Below are 21,469 nucleotides of genomic sequence, written 5' to 3' on the forward strand. Positions count from 1 at the left end.
AAGATTAGTCAGCCTGGATCTCAATGTCCTTCTTGTGACTGGATAAAGGGAATTTTCTATAACCTGTTACCCTAATGCCTGCGTTATTCTCTCTCCAGAATTGATAATTTCGTGCTACAGTCAAGGTTAGGCCTAACGAAAGAAAAAATCTGCTTTGCTTTGTTTTTAAAAAGACTTTCATTGAATTTGAAAGAAGAGAAAAATAAAGTTGAAAAAAAAGCTGAATAAAATTAGACCAAACAAACATGAAAATTTGCAGTGCACTTTGAGCATCCCTGTCCATGAAAAGTGCTTCTGTGCAGCTCTCTGCAGGAGCTCTCCACAGTCAAGAAGGACATTGTCTTTGAGTGTCGCTGGCAGAAGTCTCTGATCATCTTTGGAATTAGTTTAGGAGAAAAGTGTGGATGTATATTTGTCTTTCAATCCATTCGGCGAAATATGACACATTGCTATAAACTCCAGGCCCCAGGACTTTGGAAAAGCAGACAGAGCCCCATGAAGTTAAACCAAATAATGTCCACTGTCCTCCAGGCCGCTCACAAACAAGAGGCCCACCGCTGTCACCCTGTAATGAATAACAGTGGACGTTAGTCACTGGTATTTCAGAGCCCTAATGTCCATGTTATCCCGAAGGTACAATAAAGCCAAACCCAGCTTAACCAATTTCTTGAAAAATTTCAACAAAGCTTTCACTGTCAACCTGTGGAAGGAGCGTGTTTCTCACTATGTAAATGGAACTTTCAAATGAACATTTTAAACTCTGATCTTTAAAAGGATAGAGGTAGCTTAGGAGAGAACTATATTCTTTCCATGAAATCAGAAGACATTTCCAACCATTTCCTGCACTTATCAAAATATGTCATAAAATTTTTAAAAAATTAGTGTATCAGAACTAATTCTCTCATAACTAATCTCATTCTTTAACTTTGATGCATTTTATAAATGTAGAAAGTACCCAAAATGGAACATTCAAAGATTTTTTTTTCCTCAAGACAGTACTAGAAAAGATTCTAAAATAACTCTCTACTTTCAAGATTCTTGCTATGTGAATGACGCTTTGAGTAAAACACACTCAGGGGACACTTGCTGCCATTTCTTAATAGTTATTAGGACTTTTTCAATTAGCATACTTGAATGGAAAATGCCACATAAGAATTATTTACAGTGAGGTATTTCATTTATTTATAGCCTATATTTTATTTCATATACATAGAGATTTTCATTCTTGATATTTAAGTTTAGGTGTCGCAATTGTTTTACTCAGTTCTTTCACCCACATAGAGTAAGACATTAGGCTCTACAGACATTAATATTTGCTGTCTAAAAAGATTAGGTTAGAGAGGTGTATTCTGCACTGCCTCAAAAAAGAAAGATTGATACCCTAAAAAATAAGGAAGTAAGTATGTGAACTCATGGTGTAAATTTACAAATACTGTCTGTCCTGCAAGAATTTAAAACCTGGAAGTATATGGTCTTCCCACTTGGTAATGTTGGAGAATAACAGTAATCACGTTTATTGATGCTCTTCTAAATGCTTTCCCTGTATTAGCTCCTTTAATTCTCATGAAATCCCTATAAGCTGATAATATTTTATTATTACTATTATTCTATCCATTTTGGAGATAATGAAACTGAAGCACAGGTTTATAACTTGTTCATTAGCAGAGCTAGAATTTAAACCCAGGCAGTCTGGCAACATGGTTCCACCTATATAACTACTAGGCTACCTTGCTTCTTAGAAAAGTGAGTGAATACTATTGCTATTAAAGCAAAATTGAATTTTTGATTGTGCTGTACGCTTTTGTGGAAGTGGTGATCTTTACATTCATAACTTACCAATGCCATAAGCCTAAATAATAAGCATAGAGCTTGCAAGCGGCAGAATAAACTGTTCTGCCTGAAAGCCTAATTGAATTTTTTCAGGCAAAATTTACTGAAAACATTTTTATTCGACATATTCCACAAAATTTTTTTCATCTCCTCTTACATAAAAGAAATACTAGGATACTGCGTTATTTAGGTTGAACTGGTTATTATGCCAGAGAGTGATTAAAATGGGACATTTTACAGGTCAATTCTAGACTTCCAGATCAGAAATTTAGCCAAATCATTACTCAGCATCTACTTTTCACAAGATTCTGTGCTGGCATCTACACAGAGGAAGATGGCACTATATTCTGTCCCTGAGGAGCCAAAAGTCTGCTGGGGTAACAAGAACGCCTTTACATGAAAGAAAATTCTAACGGCTCTAGATGACGGAGTCTTCAAAGGAATGTGCAATAACTCCTAGCTGGAGGCGGGAAAACCTGCCTTCCTAAGATGTGGGTTTGCACTAGGCTTAGTGATGGCAGGTGGACATTTGTTAGGTAGAAAACAAGGTGAAGAAGCAGCAATTCAAAACGAAGGAGAATCCAGCTAAAGGCACAATTTGCTGGTCTTTTTCATCCTCTTTTCCTCTGTGTAATATTGGGCTTTTGGCCAAAGCCTGTGTTTGGCTTCAGTATTGATCCCCATGATTTCTGATCTTAGCAGAGGGACCCCTAGCTTCCAATGTGTCCTGCTGATGCAATTAAGGAAGATAAGGGAGGTTCTGGTGAATAATCTTGCTCTAGACCTAATAAAAAGTAGCTTTTGTTTGCTTGTTTGGAGTTTTGTTTTCTACCTGGGTTGTGTTAGAGAACATCTGATATGCATTTAAGGTACCCACAGTGCTGAATTCCCACTACTAAAGAAGATGGCGTGACTCGGTTTCTATTAGACATCATGACATGAACATGCTTGCGCCTGTGCCTGGGCCTGGGCCTTCAACTCTTTCAAAGAATCACCTCTCTTCCCCTCCTTTAGCGATTGCCAAGAGATGAAGAGGCAGTAGTTCCGGGTAGACCTCCAAATCATATTGGGGACAGGGAGAAAGGTATTCACATTAATCATTGCTGCTAGGGTAGCGTAGCGGCCAAGCACTTGGGCCCTAAAGCCAGACTGCCTGTGTTCGTATTCTGACTACCAGCTTCACGCTGGGTGATATGGGGCAAATTACTTAACCTCTCTGGTCCTTGTTTTCTTGATCTGTAAAATAGGAAAACAATGATAACTGTCACAAGTGGTGATTGTGAGGATTAAATGAATTACTAGAAAACATTTGAAAGAGATCCTGGACCGCAATAATTATCAACAGATAGATGTTAATCTTCATATAGTTACTAGTCACTGAGCATATATGCTAGGCATCACACACAGATATGTGAAAGATATGGGCTTTCATGTACATTAACTCAGTTAATCCTCAAAACATCCTGCAAACTAGACAGAATCAGCCCCACTTTACTCATGAGAAAACTTTCTAGAGAGGTTAGATAACCTCTCCAGGTCACATTGTTCTTACTGGCAGCGATGGAGCCAACCCAGATCTTTCAGGCTGCAATGCTGTGTCCCAAACCCTACATCATGCTGCCTCCCCAAACACTTTATTTTTGGTTTTTTTGGCCTAGGAAATCAAACCTGGGCCTCTTGCATGGAAGGCAGGGATTCCTCTACCACTGCCCACTTCAGCTGGATGAGTTGGAGGCAGGAGGCAGAAGGGAAAGTCGTGTTAGTGAAACTCCCAGGGAGCCATCTGCTCCCGTCTTTCCCATGACAACTGTCTAAGGAATCACCCCTGGGCCACGTCCAGTCCCCTGATTTGCCCATTCTGAAATGGACCATCAAAAATGTCATTTTATGACGTTAGGTTAGTGCTAATAGCATTGTCGCATCTCCTCTTCAATTCTAAAACCTAGGGGGCAATTTGATCTCCTCCAAAGCAGTGAAATAACAAAGGTGCCCTCAGCAGTGCAGCATAATACCTGCCGTCCCCACTCTGTTATAAGCTGCTTTGAGCTCTTGTACCTTTTTATCCTTCCCTGGGAGCCAGTCCAGTATGATAGTCAATGAGTGTTTATGAAGTAAAAATACAAATGCTTCCCTGCATTGCTAAGATAGCAGGCTCTACAGAATTTAGTGACCAAGAAGCCTGAGTGTCTAAAGGTCACGTTCAGTGACAGCTCAGGGCATGCTGGCCATGAAGTGCAGGCCCAGGCCATGCCAGTGTGATCAACTCCTGAGACAGAGGTAGTTCTGTCACATATCCTGGATGTTGGGGTGTTTGTGTGCTTTAATGCATCACCCTGATGGCTAACAATGTCCTTTGGTGTCCCTCTGCTCCTTGGGGTAGCCCAGTTGGAGCCACTGTTACCACCAGCTCCTCTTAGAGCCTTCTTTGTCCTAGCTGCTAAAGTGGTCCAGAGATGGACCAGAACCATTGCTTTCCCTCCGTTGCTGACCCAGGGTGCTGTTCCCATGCAGTAGACGGAAAGCGGAAGGCAACCTGAGTGAAGGGCATGGAGGAAGTGAGGGGGATCGCTTGGATCCTGGATGAAGGAAAGCATACTGAATAATTAAACATTTGGTAACAAACAATTTTCAAAAAATGTTCCCAAAGGGCCACACGCGAATAATAATAAGTTTATACGAACCCATTGAATTTATCGCTGAACGGAATCTCCTGGGTAACCAGAAAGCAACCTACCATGCACGAGTCGACTGTGCCAGACTCATAGCCTGCACATATCATCCGGGTGGTGATGGTCTTCATGTCAAAGTAGGACCGACACTGCTCCAGAGGAATAATGCGGACTTCTCCCTCCTGCAGCTTAAAAGGCACTGGATTTTTTAGAAAGAAGAAGGAATAAAAGAATACATGAGGGTAAAAATGACTCAAAAAGGAGGCTAGCCATATATGAAATGATTACATTTTCACACCAAGAGAACCATATTCTTTACTTAAAATGTCATTTCAAAGATAAGGTTCATTTGGAATCAGAATTTTCCAGTTAGAACTATTGACAGCAATCAAACCCCTTTATTTTATTAATGAGAAAATTGAGGCACAGACTCCTTAAGTAACTTAGGTAACTTGGCTCGTGCTTTCCCCTCTTGTGATATGCTGCCACAAAAACAACAGCCACTACAATAATGAAAAGGAAAATAATCAAACCAGAGCTCTGCCCCAGAGAGGAGGCTGCCAGCTCAGTGTCAGCTCGTGTCAGTCCCACTCTGCTCAGGTAGAGAAAACCTGTTCATTCTAACGGGAAGGATTGCCCTATCCTCGGGTTAAAGAATATGTCTCACCATGTGCTACAGCAGCCATTATTTGAGGTAAGAACCTTTAATCCTAGAGGATATGACAGAGAGATGCTGAAAAGGACAAAGCCATCCCTTAGCATCAGTAGAGAGAATATGTGAGTTCCATCTTGCTTGCAAGTTCCCACAAAATAACAACAGATTTCTTAAAGCGTGAATCTTTTATTGTTTCGCCATTCTACAAAATTATACACACTGTTCTCCTTTTAGATAGTGATGGGGAAGCAGTGTATATGTACAGGGTACCTTACAAAAAGAAAGAATCATGTAAGGAAAAAATCAATGAGATGCAGACAATGAAAGTTTCCCAAGTCATCAAAAGAATAATAATAAGAACCATCGCTAACGTTTATGGGGTACTAGTAGTAGGCCAGGCACCTGCACTCAGCATTCTCTGGGCCTATTGTCTTTAATCTTTACAATAATCTGTGAGTTAGACAGTTGCTATTATTTTTTCCATTTTACAGTAAGTTAGAAAATAGTGCAGACAGAGTCAATCAGATCTTTCTCACTGAATTCAGATGCTCACTCTTCATGCTACCTACGTATGTGGTATGTGTGATATGTTACACAATTACTCTGATTTTAGTGTGGATATTGTGGAAACAATACAAATAGAGGCAATGTAAAGTATATTATGCTCTTATATCTCAATATTATTTATAGCTTTCCAAAACCAAGATGTGCAGGAATGGTGACATCATATGTGTGACGCTGTCTTCAAAGTTTTTACATGTGAGCTTTTCAGAAGTCATAGACTTACTTCTGTCTCTTGACTTTTTCTTTCTGTCCTCAGTTGATCACATAGAAAAGAAACTCAATTTAGCTCAAAGTGTATCTGAATAAATTTCAAGGAAAAAAATTGTCCTTCAAATTGGCAGTGGATAATATGATACCAATATACATCACCATGCCCAAGAGCGGTGGCACTACACTTGATATAGTAGGAGCGGCCAGCACTTACCGTTAAAGAAAATGTCTCATTGATTAAATTCTTATTCTAAACTTTTAATAGGTCAAGCAAAATGAGAGAGTCCATTAATGGGGCTTGGAGTAAGGGATAGAAATTTTTAAATTTCTGTAGGTTTTATGTGTTTAAATCATCTAGGGATCCAAATTATTTTAACAATTTAAATAGGCAAATAGCAAATCAGCTTTTTCTCTAGAAGGACTTACAGTTGTGTTACAGATGTCGACAAGACCAAATCATAACAGAATTGGAAACGTGACCTTGCAGCTTGACTGCAGGAGTGGAACTGCCTCACCGCTAGATGGAGGCTGCGAGTGACTTTGCCTGTAGGTAGTGCAAATCACTGAAACAGTCCAGAGCAGTCATCAGAGAGGACTGACAGGTCTCATCTTGCATGGCAGCCAGAAAACATTGGTATTGGCTCCTTGGAGAAAGATTCTGAGGTGTGGAGAAGGGTTTTTGAGGTTGCATCTGAGCTTGGCAGGTTTAAGTGCTATGAGGAAGTACTGACATCTACAGTTTGCATGGAAGGGAGAGTGTGACACGTATCCTAGCATTTACCACTTGTGGCTATACTCAAAATGGAAAATTATCACCAAAGCCTAGGAGGTAACACAGTGTTTTCAGTTACAGGCTGAAAGGCAAGAGCTCCTGAGGATCCTGCTTACTTTTGTTGCCCATGTGCCCCCAGCCTGTGATGTAGCAGTACGTATCAGGTTCTAGCAACTGCCCTGTGTTGGGTAAGCAGACCGGCCGGACGTAGCTCGTTTCATTGATGTCCTCACTCAGCTCCACTATGCTGATGTCATAGTCCACCACTGCTCGACTATAGCGAGGGTGCAGGATGATGGTCTTCACGAGGCGCGTCTGCATGAACGTCGACGGATGGTCTAGATTGTTGATGCCAAACACCACTTTCCAAACATCAGCATTCTCTCTTCTAAAATAATAATTCAAGAGCTACTGGCATCTTAAACTCAGATTTATCTTTTAAAATTTACAGGTGATTTTTAAAATATTTTATTTATGTAAATAATGGCTCTTTCCAAGCCCACCTCCTGATGTGTTCAAATAAGAACCATTTACATAATGGCCTGAGCAATTCATAAATAGGTATTGTTGTGGAAAGCAAAGCTCATACCTCTTGAAAGGGGCTATTCTGGAAAATAAAACTGTTCAGTTGGAAAGGCAGGCACAGTAGTTACTTGCTTCATTGAGTGGGAAAAAAAGAAGAAGGAGAATAAAAAGCCAAGGCTAAGAGATTCCTCCAAGAAAGAGCAAGTGCCTCAAAGAAATGTCATATTTTCAGGAAAGCCTTCTGAAAATTTCAAGCCAAGGGCTTAAAAAGCTCACCCACAGGGGCCGGCCCAGTCTCATAGCAGTTAAGTTCGCATGCTCCGCTTTGGCAGCCCCAGGTTGGCAGGTTCGGATTCTGGGCATGGACCTACGCACTGCTTATCAAGCCATGCTGTGGCGGCATCCCGTATAAGGTAGAGGAAGATGGGCACGGATGTTAGCCCAGGGCCAGTCTTCCTCAGCAAAAAGAGGAGGATTGGCAACTGATGTTAGCTCAGGGCTAATCTTCCTCAAAGAAAACATAAAAAGGTCACCCACAATTTCCAATGATCAGTCACAGACTTCATTGCTTTGAACACTTGTCAACAATATTCTAGTCAATTCCCACCTTAAAACACTTTCCTCCCTTGGCTTCCAGGACTCTCCATGCTCCAGCATTCCTCCAATCTCATGGGCCCCTCCCTCTCAGTCTTCTCTGCTGGGTCCTCCTCTGCTCTCAATGTCTGTGTTGAAGGGGCCCAGGGCTCTACCTTCAACCTTCTCATTCCATACTCACCCCCACGATGATTTCCACTAGTCCAATGGTTTTAAATAACACCCACACCCTACTGACTCCCAAACATTTATCTCCAGCTCCATCCTCTCCCCTGAGCTGCAGGCTTGAATGCCCAATTATCTATTCAACACACTTGCTTGGACGTTTGATAATAGCTAAGATTTATTGAGTGCTTACCATGTACTGACAATGTTCTAAGCCTTCAGAATTCATTTTACATTTATTTAATATGTATAACCACCAGTTACACAGTTGAATCTTCTCTTTCTCTTATACCCAACATTGAATGCATCAGCAAGTCTTCACCACTCCACTTTCAAATATACCCTGAATCCTGTTGTTTCTCCCTCCTGCACCACTACGATCCTAATCTAAGCTACTCTCATCTACTTGGACTAATCAATGGCCTCCCAAATGCTGGCCCTTCTTCTACTCTTAGCCCCTATAACCCATTTTCCTCAGCAGTAGAGTGATCTTTTTAAAAATAAAATTAGATCAAGTCTATATAATTATAATGCTTATAATTCTCCAAAGACTTGAATTATATTACAAATTGTAGACTTCTATTTATGGCCTCGGAGGCCTTACACGATCTGCTCCATTCCAACAGCAAGGACTTTCTTTCTATTTTTGGATATGCTGAGGACTTCCCCAACTCAGAGGCTCTTCCCTTGCTGTTCCCTCAGCTCTCACATGGTTTAGCCTTCATTCTACACCATCACTCTCTACTCTTGACTCTGCTCTAATTTTCCTTTCATAGCCTCACTGATAGCGATGACATTGACACACTTATTTGTCTATTCTCTACCTTGTCCCCAGAATGTAAGTTCTGTGAGGGCAGGGACTTGGCTGGTCTTGTTCACTGCTGTACTCACAGAGCCTAGTACCTGGCATGCAGCGGGTTCTCAACAAGTATTTGTTTATTGATGGTTCAATGAATGGCATTTCAAAACATTTATTAGTGACCAAATCCAACCACCTAAGCAAGGTCTATTCTTCATCAATCCCTCTACCTCCTCCTCCATTTGCAGCCCCTCCTCCTACAGAGTAGGCCAGGATCAAAGACGTGGGCATTTAGTGGACCACAGTGTTGGAGGGTGGAGCTTTCAGTGTGGACACTCCCTTATACTGTGGTGACGTAAACCAGCCATGCCACCACTTGGGAGCTTGCCTAACTAAAATAAGTTGATTTGATCCAGCTGATCAAATCAACCCAGTTGTTTTTCAACCCAGGCTGAACACTAAATCATCTGGGGAGCTTTTAAATATTGATTTTTCTGGGCATCACCCCATACCAATTGAAAGTTTTTGGGCTGGGGCCTGGGAATCAGTATTTTTAAGAGTTCGTTAGGAAATCTCAGACAAAAACTCACCCACATTCCTTCTTTCCTTGGCATGCCTTTTTCACCGTCTTCTCATGCATGGCAAAGATTCAAAACGCTGAGATTTCAGTAGGGTTAGGAAGAAAGTGGCCAAGGCCAGCAGTCAACCTGTTTGTGGTATTGCTGAATTCTTGGACTAGACTCTATTAAAAGACTCCTCTACACAGCCCATGCCTTCTATCCTTTTTCCATTATAAAGAAAAATAATTTTAGAGCTATCAGAACAGGAATTGATGTCATTCTTTCAATATAGATGTAGATATAGATATAGATTTATAGCAATTCCTCCATGCCAAACATTGTGCTAGGGATTACAATAATAAGCAAGAAAGACATGATCCCTACCTGCACAAACTTTAGAATTGAGTGAAGATGGACAACTAAAGAAACAATTATGATAAAATGCAGGAAGTGCTATCTCATGAGCATTACAAGATAAAGTTACAGAAGAATTATTTTTCATTAAATAAATCCATCACTCAAAGAACATGTCGTTTCTTTCTTCCTTCCTTCCGCTCTTTCTTCCTATCTCCCTCTCTTGCTTTCTCTCCCTCCTTCCCTCTCTTTCTCTCCCTTCCTTCCTTCCTCCCTTCCTCCACCTCTCTCTTTCTTTTCTTTCTCCCTCTCTTCCTTCCTGCCTTCTTTCTTTCCTTCCATCTCTCTCTCTTTTCCCTCCTTCCTCCCTCCTTCCCTCCCTCTCCCCTTCCTTCTTTCCTTCCTTTCCTCCTCCCCTTGTTCTTTCCATTTTTGAGTCTAGAGGAGTAAGTGCACAACCATTTGAGAAATTCAATATTCACTTGAGATTCTATTATTTAAGACATCTGAAATCAAGCAATAATTTATTTCAAATTTCTGCCTCTTTAATAGCTTCTTGCCCTTGAATCAAAGCTACTAAATTTTGGCTGTAAGAACTACTCATCCATTTGCTTAAATCACAAGCAGTATTTCAAACAGTTGAACGCTGCAAATTATTTGCAACAAGGTGAAATAACATAAAAATTCCAGACTCAGTTACTATATTAGGGGTTAACCTAATTCTAACAGTAAAAAATAAGTGTCAATAAAACCGTTAAATGTTATCAACTTGTATCCAGTAGTCTCTTGCTTCATAAACTACTGTCCTTATGCCATTACTATTCACCAAAAACAACAACAAAAAAGAGTACACAGGAAATTCTTATATTTTTTGTATTCAGTGAGGTTATTGTTATTTTTTCTTTTTATTATGAGTATGATGGGAAAAATAAAGTCTCCTTTAATGTTTTTTTTTCCAAGTCTGGCAAAAATCAGAAAAAAAAACCTGTTGTTTGAAAGGGGTACTTGAAGTGAGGGAGCTTTGTATAAATGGGATATTGGTATATTAAGCATGTGCTGGAAAGAAAGAGTCAGGAATAATGGCAGAGACATGCCTGTCTGGGTGGAAGCAAAAAGAAAAAAAGAAAACTTAGGGCTATATGAATGCCACGAGTCTAGTTTCGGTTCAAAACTACCCAGTGGAGGGGCCAGCCCAGTGGCGCAAGCGGTTAAATGCGCGTGCTCTGCTTCAGCGGCCTGGGGTTCGCAGGTTCGGATCCCGGGCACGCACCTGATGTGCTGCTTGTCAGGCTATGCTGCGGCGGCGGCCCATATAAAGTGGAGGAATATGGGCATGGATGTTAGCCCAGGACCAGTCTTTCTCAGCAAAAAAACAGGAGGATCAGCATCGGATGTTAGCTCAGGGCTGATCTTCCTCATGAAAAAAAAAAAAAAATACCCAGTGGAGAAATACATAGGAACAAGCTATGTTTATGTGGCCATTTTAGTGAAAAGAGTTAAATTGGGCTACAAAGAAAGAAAGCCTAAAGTATAGCAGCTGAAAATCTTCAGCATAAAGGAGACTTTTTCTCACCGAGCTGTCGGACCTCAAAGCAGCAGCAAGGAGACCGGTACATCCTTAAAAAAGTTTGTGTAAAGATTCCTCATGCTCTGAGAGTGAGGAAGCCAAGGGAAGGCAGGTGAAAATCCATCCCTCACAACGAAAATAGCTAAGGAAGACGTTAAGAGACCTTTTCCTCCTTTCACTCTTGCTCTAGATGATGTTTCATTACCTGAAATTCACATTTAGGGTCCAATTTGCTTCATGCCTCTACTACTGTTTTAATAATGAATATGCATTATGGATAACATTAAGATAGTGTGATTTCAACTCACAATTCCTCAATTATCAGCTCTAGAGAGAAAACCCAGCTACTTGTATATCTCAGATGAATTATAGCCTGCAGGGGAATTTATACAGAATTGCAGGCACAACGTCTCTGGACACAATAACCAGTCACTTTGGCTTGCAACTTGCCATACTCAACTCCCAAACACGAAAATGCCACATTTCACTTAATTCAGTTAGCCAAGTTTAGAGATCTTCTATCTTTATCTTTTGTTAAGAGCACAAAGTTTTCCCTTCTTTCACTCTTTCTGATTTTTCTTTAATAAATTTAATGTTAAATATATTAAATATCTCTTTTTTAAGGAAAAAAAGATTAATATTTATAATTAACATCTGTGATATAAATCACCCTATTTTCTAAGTCTTACTCCAAAAACAGCATTGCCAAGTGGTGATTTGGAGGTTGTATGAAGGTTACTAAATTTGCACTAAGTAAAGAAATATCACTCGATGGCATCATTACTGTTCAGAAATCTTACAAACATCTTACTTTTAATATTGTGCTCTGCCCTTGGTATTTCTAAAAAATTCTCTGTAACACACGTTATGAATAGACTTTATAACAGAATGGCCACAAAGTAAATGAAGAAGGGGTTGGATGTAAGTCAATAAGGAGAGTGTGTCAGACCACAAGCCTTGCCCATCTGGAAGGCCATCCGCCTTTCAGCTCCTGCTGATTGCTGTCATGTTGGAATGCCCAGGGTGGCCTGACTTTCCGACTGTTCAAGGGAAGCCAGAGTTCTGGATTTTATGTAAAATATCTACAGTTTTAAGTGCTGGCTAAAAGTTAAGAAAGGAATACAACAAGGAAATAGATCAGCAGCCTGGATTCTTCATGGGTATAAGATCCCTACTTTACAGTTTTCCAACTATTGGTATACACATTATTTCAAATGATCTTCTCACCAACTGTGGGACGTACATAGGAATTCTTATTCCATTTTAAAGAAAAAGCAGTGACTTGAAGCAGATGAATGACTTGTCCAAAGTCACAGAGACAGTAAGTGATGGTAATAGACCAGAATGCTGGTCTTTTAAGCCCTAGACCACACTTTTTCCACTAAACTTCTCTGAAACAAAGAGAAGGGTCCCCAGGCATCAACATAGGAATTAGGTGCTGGCCACAGGAGGGAAAGCACGCAGGATGGGCGGAGACTCACTGGTGAGTGATAGGAGGGCAGAGAGCAGGATGATATCTTCTCTTTCCTGATCATATCTCCCAGATGTGGTGGGGAGCTAGCCATCAGTGGTGAAATTACAGAAAGGGAACAATTCTGTTATCCCAGGGTCCAAAAAAGCAAGAGAAGGGGATAGTCAGATATATATCCTAGACCTTCAAGAATCAGATTTGAGAATGTTTTGAAAAAAGACAGATATGGGGCTGGCCCAGTGGCATAGTGGTTAGGTTCATACATTCCACTTCAGCAGCCTGGGGTTCACGAGTTTGGATTCCGGGTACAGACCTACACACTGCTCACCAAGCCCAGCTGTGGCAGTGTCCCACATACGAAGTAGAGGAAGACTGGCATAGATGTTAGCTCAGGGCCAATCTTCCTCAGCAAAAAAAGACAGATATGATAATGCGTCCAGAGACTCTTAAGGTAAGTGTAGGTCGACATAGATGGAGGAGTTTAAGTGCCAAATTCTGATGGTACCATCACACATGACCGCAGAAAGAAAATGAAGAATCAGCTAAAAAGTAAATGTGACTACATAAGGATCCCAGAGCTTCAAAACTGGAAAGTCTATCACAAAAGAATGGCAGGAAACCGTAGTAATTGTCAGAAAGTCTTAGTCATAGAGTGATCAGGTGTTTGTTTAAAAAGGAAAAATAAAAATAGCTTCTCAGCAAAATAATGTGTAAGAAGAGGAAAATTTCTATCTGTGGCAAATAATATTAGTAAATAACTAAGACAAAGCAGAACTGTTTGCAGTTTCCTTTACTTTCAATTTCTCCAAAGAGAATGATCTGCAGACAATATCCAGAAGGGTCAGCTTCCATGTGATGAAACAGACAGGTGCTTAATACACTGAAATTTTGAACTGACGTGTGGTCTAGAATATGGGACGAGTCAGTGAGAGATCACTGACCTTCTGTAGATGAGCTGACATTTCTAGTTCCAGACAAATTGTAGTCCTAACTACTAGAAGAATTACAGATGTGATTACTAAGAAACATCAAGGGTCTGGCCCGGTGGCGTAGTGGTTAGGTTTCCGCATTCTGCTTTGGCGGCCCAGGGTTCACCAGTTCGGATCTTGGGTGCAGCGGACCAACTCACCACTCATCAAGCCATGCTAAGGCGTCATTCTACATAGAGAAACTAGAAGGACCTACAACTAGGATATGCAACTATGTACTGGGGCTTTGGGGAGAAAAAAGAAAAAGAGGAAGATTGGCAACAGATGTTAGCTCAAGGCCAATCTTCCTCAAAAAAAAAAAGAAAAATCAAGAAGGGGTTGGTTAGTCAGTTAACAAATAGCTGAAAGAAATAAAAACACAAGGGTGAGGAAGACAGACAGAGTTCATGCACTCTTAGAGTTTTCATTCTACTGGGCTAAGAAATATATAAACAAATAAGATTATCTTGGGCACTTAGAAGTGAAAAACCAGAGTAATGTGATAGAGAAATGACTGATGGGGGGTCGTTTTAGCTAGGATAGTTAGGGAAGGCCTTTGACAAAATGACACTTAAAGTGAGACTTGAATGATGGAAAGGAGGTAGTTTTGTGACTCTATGAGAGTGTTTCAAACTGCAGAAGCAGCAAGTTCAAAGGTCCTCAGGTTAGAATAAGCTTGGAGGATTTCAGGAACAGAAAGAAGGCTAGAGGACTGAAGTGACAAGCCCAGGGTACTAGGTTAGCTGGGGAAAGAAAGGGGATGAGGGGGAGACTGATGGGCTGAGATAACACGGGGAGAAGTGCAGACAAGCAACTACCAGTCTTGCCGGAGTGAAGAGCTGGTGTTTTAGGCATCAATATGCAAGTAACCTGGCAGGGTTAACAGTTGTGGTCATATAGCGAGAGGATAGTTTTTCATGCAGGTTTCCTGTAGAGGAATAAGACGCTTTTGACAATGGCTAGTTGTGTGCCAGCCTAGGAAGTTCATCCTTAAGTCTTTCAGAGGCAGAAGAAGGCAGGAAAATTGCTTGTTAAACTACCCCTGAAAGTCAAAGTCTTTATTCCTTAGAACCGTTGAAGTTGAATTGTTATTAGCGCATATGGGACTCGATCTGATCAGCTTAGCATCTCCTGTTTTTAATTTTCATTTGGGATTTTTAAATACCTCTCCATGGAAGGGCAAAACATACTTGTCTTTTTTCCATGAATATAATTAAAAGAGACAGGCTTGAGAAGACCTACAGATGGGGCACAGTGGGCCTTGCCAAAGTATGGGATCAGGAGATGAAGTCAATTCCATCAACTGTAGCAATTGACGGCTCCAGCAGAGTAAGGCTTACAATTAGAAGTTCTCAAAAGCTTGCTGGGCCACTGGAGAGATTGCAAAACAGAATCAAAGTTATTAGCACACATTCAAGCGAAGGCTTGTTTGAAGTCAGGCAATTGCTAGCTTCTTATGGATAGGCCAGGCCCTCTTGACAGTTCTGTTAAGTTTAGTGTTCCACGAAACTGCACCATAGCCTTTGATATCATAGCCATTTCCTTAATTATAAGCACATATTTCTTCTCTATTGCAGGGTTTCTCCTGCCTTCACAGATCTGTCAGTGAATGAGGAAACTTGGATACCACATACGGAAATGTGGTATATGAACCTGGATTAACCAGCATGTAAAGGGTGTTGTTCCCTCAAGGAACTGTTGGATTCATTTAGGTAATCATCTTTTGATGAATGTACTCTTGCTAGTATAATCTTCTGCTTATCAGACAGTTATAAATCAGAACTGGAAAAGACATCTGGACACGTCTAGTGCCTTCTGAAGCAATAACATTGCAGTATATTTTATGACATACTACACAGACTCTTACAATCATTTTGGGTCTTACACCATTAAAGGTTCTCAAGAGGAGGTACTGGTTTGATTTTTTTATATTTTATTTCCCCAAAAAGAGCAATCAAATAACTGGATATACACATTTCCATTTTATATTCACTTATCACATTATATCCTAATTTGTTTAACTTTCTGTCTCCTTACTAGTTTAGCACTCCAAGGAAGGAAACGTGTATTCATGTCTGTAATCCCCAAGTGGAGCTAAATATGTGTGCTGGGACTCTATCCTAGAGAAACAAAAGGTGAGTAGCTTCGTATAAGAAGATGTATTGCAGTATTGTTAAAATAGTAGCAATCTGGAACTAATCTGAAAGTCCATCAACCGGGGAATACTAGAAAAATTTATAGTAAATCTATATAATGGAATATCATTTAGCTTTGAAAACAACGAGCTAGAGCTATGCCAATTGACCTGGAGGAATGTCCATGATATACTGCCACATGAGAAAAGCAACTTACAAACAAAAGTATAGAGTGTGATTCCAAACTGTAAAAGTAAACAATGACACCCTCTGAAAACCACATGTGTTTATAGCTGTGGAGGAATATTCCACTAGGCTGTAACAGGGGTTACCATGAGGACGATGAGAAAGTAAAGGAGAGAGTGTGGGAGGAGATAAAAATAGTACTAGCAAAATGCAAAAATACTCCTGCCATAACGCTAAGGGAAGAGGTAGAATGCATGTTTTTAGTAATAATTTTTAAAAAGAAAAGTTGACCTTTATCGAGGTCTTACTGATTGATGTCGGGTGTGGTTCTCAAGGCTTTCCACAGACTATCTCACTTTACGACCGCACCAACCCTGCGAGGTAGGGATTGTTAGTTCCCTCCTTTCACAGACGAGGAAACCGTGGCCCAGAGAAGCTAACGAATTGACCCATGCTGACACAGTAAGTAGTAAAGCTAAAAAAATAATAATAGGCAAAAAAAAATAAAATTGCATTTTTTTCTAGAAATCAACCTAGTCAATGCAAATAATTTAATTAGGTGACAGAACTGTGACTGACGTTGTTTTAAATTTTTGCTATTATTTAATATTACTTTGAGATAAAGTAAAATTATTAAAAATAAATTGAATAAAATGGGTGGTATAGTGGTTTTTAAAACATGTCCTCAAATCCTTTGACATGCCTCTCACTGAGAGGAGATTTCTTTGTTTCTTCTCTTTGGATCTGGGTGGGGTTTATGAGGGCTCTGACCAATCACACAGCAGAAGCAATATGGTGTGTCTTGGGAGGCAAGGTCAAAAAGGTGACACACCTTCCTCCTGGCTCCCTTTTTGGGAAGCTCACTCTGGAGGATGCCAGTCACCATGCTGTGAGTCCCATATGCAGAGGAACAAAGGCCCCAGCCCATAAGCAGCATTGACTGCCAGACTTCAGGTGGTTCCATCCCCTAGCCTTAGAATCTTCCAGCAGAGGCCCCAGACATGGCCCAACAGAGACAAACTGCACCAGCTACATCTGTCCAGATGTCTGACTCCCAGAATCTTCTATGAACATAATTAATGTTTAAGTTTTTTTGTTTGCTGTTGTAACTGTTTGGTTTGTTTGTTTTCTTTTCTTTTTTTATTTTTTTTGGTCCTAAACTACACAACAACAGATAGCTGGAATAGATGAACACCTTCCGCAGTGATGTTTGTCAATTTGAAGTAGGTTTCCCCTTCATCTTATTTTTATGCTCCCTTTAGGCATATTTTTTGTGTGTGTGTGAGGATGATCAGCCCTGAGCTAACATCCAATGCCAATCCACCTCTTTTTTTGCTGAGGAAGATTGGCCTTGAGCTAACATCCATGCCCATCTCCCTCCACTTCATATGGGACGCCGCCACAGCATGACTTGACAAGCAGCGCGTCAGTGCGCGCCCGGGATCCGAATCTGCGAATCCCGGGCCGCTGAAGAGGAGCGCACGCACCTTAACCGCTTGTGCCACCGAGCCGGCCCCCCTTTAGGCATATTGTGATGGTTAATTTTATGTGCCAATGTGGCTGGGCCACGGTGCTCAAATATTTGGTCAACCATTTGGTTTAACATTTAAATTGGGGGGACTTTGAGTAAAGCAGATTACTCTCGATAATGTGGTTTTCCACATCCAATAAATTGGAGACCTTAATAGAACAACGACTGACCTCCTCTGAGCAAAAAGAAATCCTACTAGCTGACTGCATTTGGATTGAACTACAACTCTCTCCTGAGTCTCCAGCTTGCCAATCAGATTTGGACTCGCCAAGCCTCCACCATCTTGTGAGGCGATTTCTTAAAATAAATTTCTTTCTCTCTCTCCCCCTCTCTCTGTCTCATTGGCCTGTTTCTATGGAGAACCCTGACTAATGCACATACTGTATCTTTAACTCTGCTTCCCAAACGCCTCACTAGTTCCGCCAGTATCCTAACCTCACTGCAGCATCCAAGTCAATCCCCTCTGTTTGACTTCAGATGTATTTGATGTATTTAAAGAGGGCTAGAGAAGAGACTAATGCTGGCTGTAGGGTGACTCTTCTAAATTTCTTCCTCTTCTTCCCACTTTAGGATGTAAATCATAAGCAATATACATCCATTGTCAATAAATGAGCAGCACATACACAGGATGGCAACACTGAGGGTAGAAAAATCTAAGCAGATAAAGGCCCAGGAAGTAGATCAACTGTGACTTTTGGAATGAAATGGCATCACAGAATTACATATGCCACTAAGAATGCCCAAGTGACAAAATGATCGGATTCAGGCAAAGCAAAAAAGAAAAGGTGCAGCTTACCCCTCGAAGCAGTGGGCGACCGTCAGAACCCATTTCTTGGCAATGAGGACACAGCCACAAATGTGTCCACTAGGCTCACTCTGCAGGGAACACTGCCATGGCCACCTTCCAGGGCGACTCGTCCGACCCCCAAGGATCCTCTTGTTCATTCGGGCAGCAGGGCGGCGCCCACAATCTGCCAAGGAGCAGGAAAGACAGTGTATGACTTACCTCCAAATCCCCCAGCTGGATGCTTGGATCTTTGCTGTCATGTACAGTGATTATTTTCCCCCTGAGCCAATCTGGTTACACGAAGTTTGTACCCCATTGCTCCACCTCTCATTCTCTCACCTTGTTTAGTACACAGAAGAGAAATCTTACTTCTGCTGTGACAAGACTGCCTAGATTTGGAAACATAAAATGGCATAACATTAAGCTACATATTTATCGTTCACTTCAACCACTTTACCAGTGAAAAGCAATACATAGATTCAACTGTTACCAGTGGCTGTATTCGTTGAGCAATGATTATACTGAGTGCAGGAATTGTCAAGGCAGAGCTGTGGTCAGATATCACCTCAGGGGTGGGGGGATACGAAGGATGTGTACTTTTTTTTTTAGTTTATTTAATATCAATATAATATAATTTCACATCTGTGGGAAGAGAAACTACTGTTAGCAAAGTTTCCCACATCATCTTGGCTGGTGGTACTACCCAGAATATTGGTTCAAATCATGACTCTCAAGGTAGAGAGAGGAAAGGGGAGGGAACTGGGTTGCTTCTTAGAATCTGTGGTGAGGAGGGAGCATGTCATATTGTTATGCTTATGGAGACAGCGTGTATGTCCAAAAGAAGTTGAGAAATAGTTTGAGAGAAATAAAATATTACTTCAAAAAGTCAGAGAACAGATAAAGGAACTGAATATTTAGACTGGAAAAGAATCTTGCCAAGACTTTTGATGTTAAACGGTGGATCTATGATTAGCTGACGGGGGGCGTTAAATTTATTCCATGAAACTCTAGATGGCAGGATCAGAACTAGTAGGTAGAACTTACAGGAAGCGTGGGTTCACAAAGGCAGAAATTTCTGAAAATCTGAGTTAACCTTTGAAGGTAAGAACTCGGGCCATGTTTAATCATCTATCAATGTGGCTGTACAAGAGAATTCAGTTTAGGATACATTAAGTTTTACTTGCAAATTTATCTTCCAACCATGAAGCATTTATTTATAGTATAAATTTAAAAGACAAAAAACACTTTGAGACTGTCAAAAATATTGTCATGTGCTTAGAAAGCTAGATCTCTAAAGAAAAAAAAAAAAATCCATCCCTAAATATGATATGTCATTTCCACATTCCTTTTTGAATATTTACTGTATTTTTATTTCTTGCTAAAATTGCATGGGGATATGTTTAATTATTTGTATACAATAAATTATACAAAACAGAAAAATGTTTGCTTTTTGCCTTCCCACAACCTGAAGTCATATCTCCTCCTTACACTACTTCTTTACCCTTGATTTCTTTGTAGCACTTCCAAATGTCTGAAATTCATTTTGTTTACTAGCTTATGGTCTCTCTGTCTATACAAATATGTTCCTTGAGACCAGGGCCCTTGTCCCCTCATTCGCTTCTACAGCCCCTCAGAGATTAGCACTGAACCTGGCATAGAAGAGAGACTCAATAATTAGTTATTTGTTAGATCCCAAAATCATAGCTTGCAGGAACGGGAAAAGACACCAAAGACCATCTGTCCCAGCTCTTTATCTCACAGGAAACTCTGGTTATATAAGATCACATATCTAGTTAGTAAGCAGGACTAGAACCAGTTCTACCAATGCCCAATTTAGAATGAGTTATTTAATTTATTTATTTGACCTGAAAGGGCTTTTCTGGCATTCCCAGTTTGGGGAAACAAATCACTCTGTTGAAAGGTTCAGGTCATTGTTTTGGAGGAAGTACTTCAGTTGACAAATTTTCAGAAATTTGGCTGTAGAGTTTGGTCTACGGGGAAAATGTCAAGACATTCCACAGGGAAATAGCCCACCTTTAGTTTTCTTCTTTGGAATTCTTAAGAGGTGCTTTCTCTAGCACTTATTAAAAGCTTTGGAGTCAGATAAACTTGGTTTCAGTTGAAAGGCTATCACTTACCATCTGTGGGCTATGAGTTTTGAGCAAGTTATTTAAATATTCTATAGCTGTGTCCCTATAACGTAATAAGCACTAAGTAAGGGTTAATAATTCCCTCAATTTATCTTTCTCCTGCACCCCTACCCTTAGACAAAGGAGGCAGCCCTGTTTAAGATGCTGTGATTCTTTAGGGGAAATTTTCAGAAGTGTACTTTCAAGACGACTTGATTATAATTTCATTTGTGTCCATTTTTTTCTCAGACTCTCAAGTTTTATCAGTTGCCATTACTTCAATTCCCTGTGTTAACTAGCTCCACGTAGCATCTGCAGGAAGTGCAGACATGAGAATTTATTTCAAATAGGATATGAAAAAACTCCAAGATTAGAACCCAGTTCCTCCTCCTTCACTATGATAATTTCTGTAATCATCATTGAAGAAAACATAATTAGCCAAGAGAAAAAAAAAAATCTGTCTAGAAAGAAGAAATAAAAGTAAACAGTGTTAAACATAAAGGTCAATAGCCATTCTATGGAAGCTCTTTATTGATGTGACAAATTTGGTTTATTTTAAATTAGAAACAGAAGGGCCCTGATGATAAACTTTGCTCCATAATCTCCCCTACACAGCTCCCGCGAAGGGTGTCTTACCCTTTGACCAGTAGTTCATGCAAAGTGGTCCCATTGAGACTCTCCCAGTTGGAGTGTAACGTCAGCCACTGCTGGTCTTGCTCCTGCTCCTCTATCAATTCGGTCACAGATGGCTCTCTGACAGAAGGGCAAATACCAGATAAACATTCAAAGTACAACGACCTTCGACCAGGCGATATCATTATTTAGCACTCGTTCTCTTTCAAAAAGAAACATTACATCATAAGTCGATATTTCAAGAGGGGGATTTGTATCAGAAATTTGGCATGGAATGTGGTCAGGAAGAGGGAAAGTTACTAAAAGTATCCTGAAGCAATAAAGATCCAAATTTTTACAGCTGTTTTAGTCATTCTCTCTGCTGA

General features: G+C 40.5%; 1 protein-coding gene across 1 annotated transcript in view; it reads right to left on the minus strand.

Moving 5' to 3' along the window:
- Window positions 1-213: 213 nt before the first annotated feature.
- CORIN (corin, serine peptidase) overlaps window positions 214-21,469 on the minus strand; it is a 217,346-nt gene continuing 196,090 nt past the window's right edge. Inside the window, 6 exon segments of the mRNA XM_058547003.1 lie at window positions 214-565; window positions 4,565-4,698; window positions 6,817-7,088; window positions 18,352-18,526; window positions 18,682-18,731; window positions 21,108-21,224. Coding sequence (XP_058402986.1) covers window positions 383-565; window positions 4,565-4,698; window positions 6,817-7,088; window positions 18,352-18,526; window positions 18,682-18,731; window positions 21,108-21,224 — 931 coding nt within the window. The 3' untranslated portion in view covers window positions 214-382.

The sequence above is a fragment of the Diceros bicornis genome, chromosome 8 (genome assembly GCF_020826845.1).
Source record: "Diceros bicornis minor isolate mBicDic1 chromosome 8, mDicBic1.mat.cur, whole genome shotgun sequence".
NCBI lineage: Eukaryota > Metazoa > Chordata > Mammalia > Perissodactyla > Rhinocerotidae > Diceros > Diceros bicornis.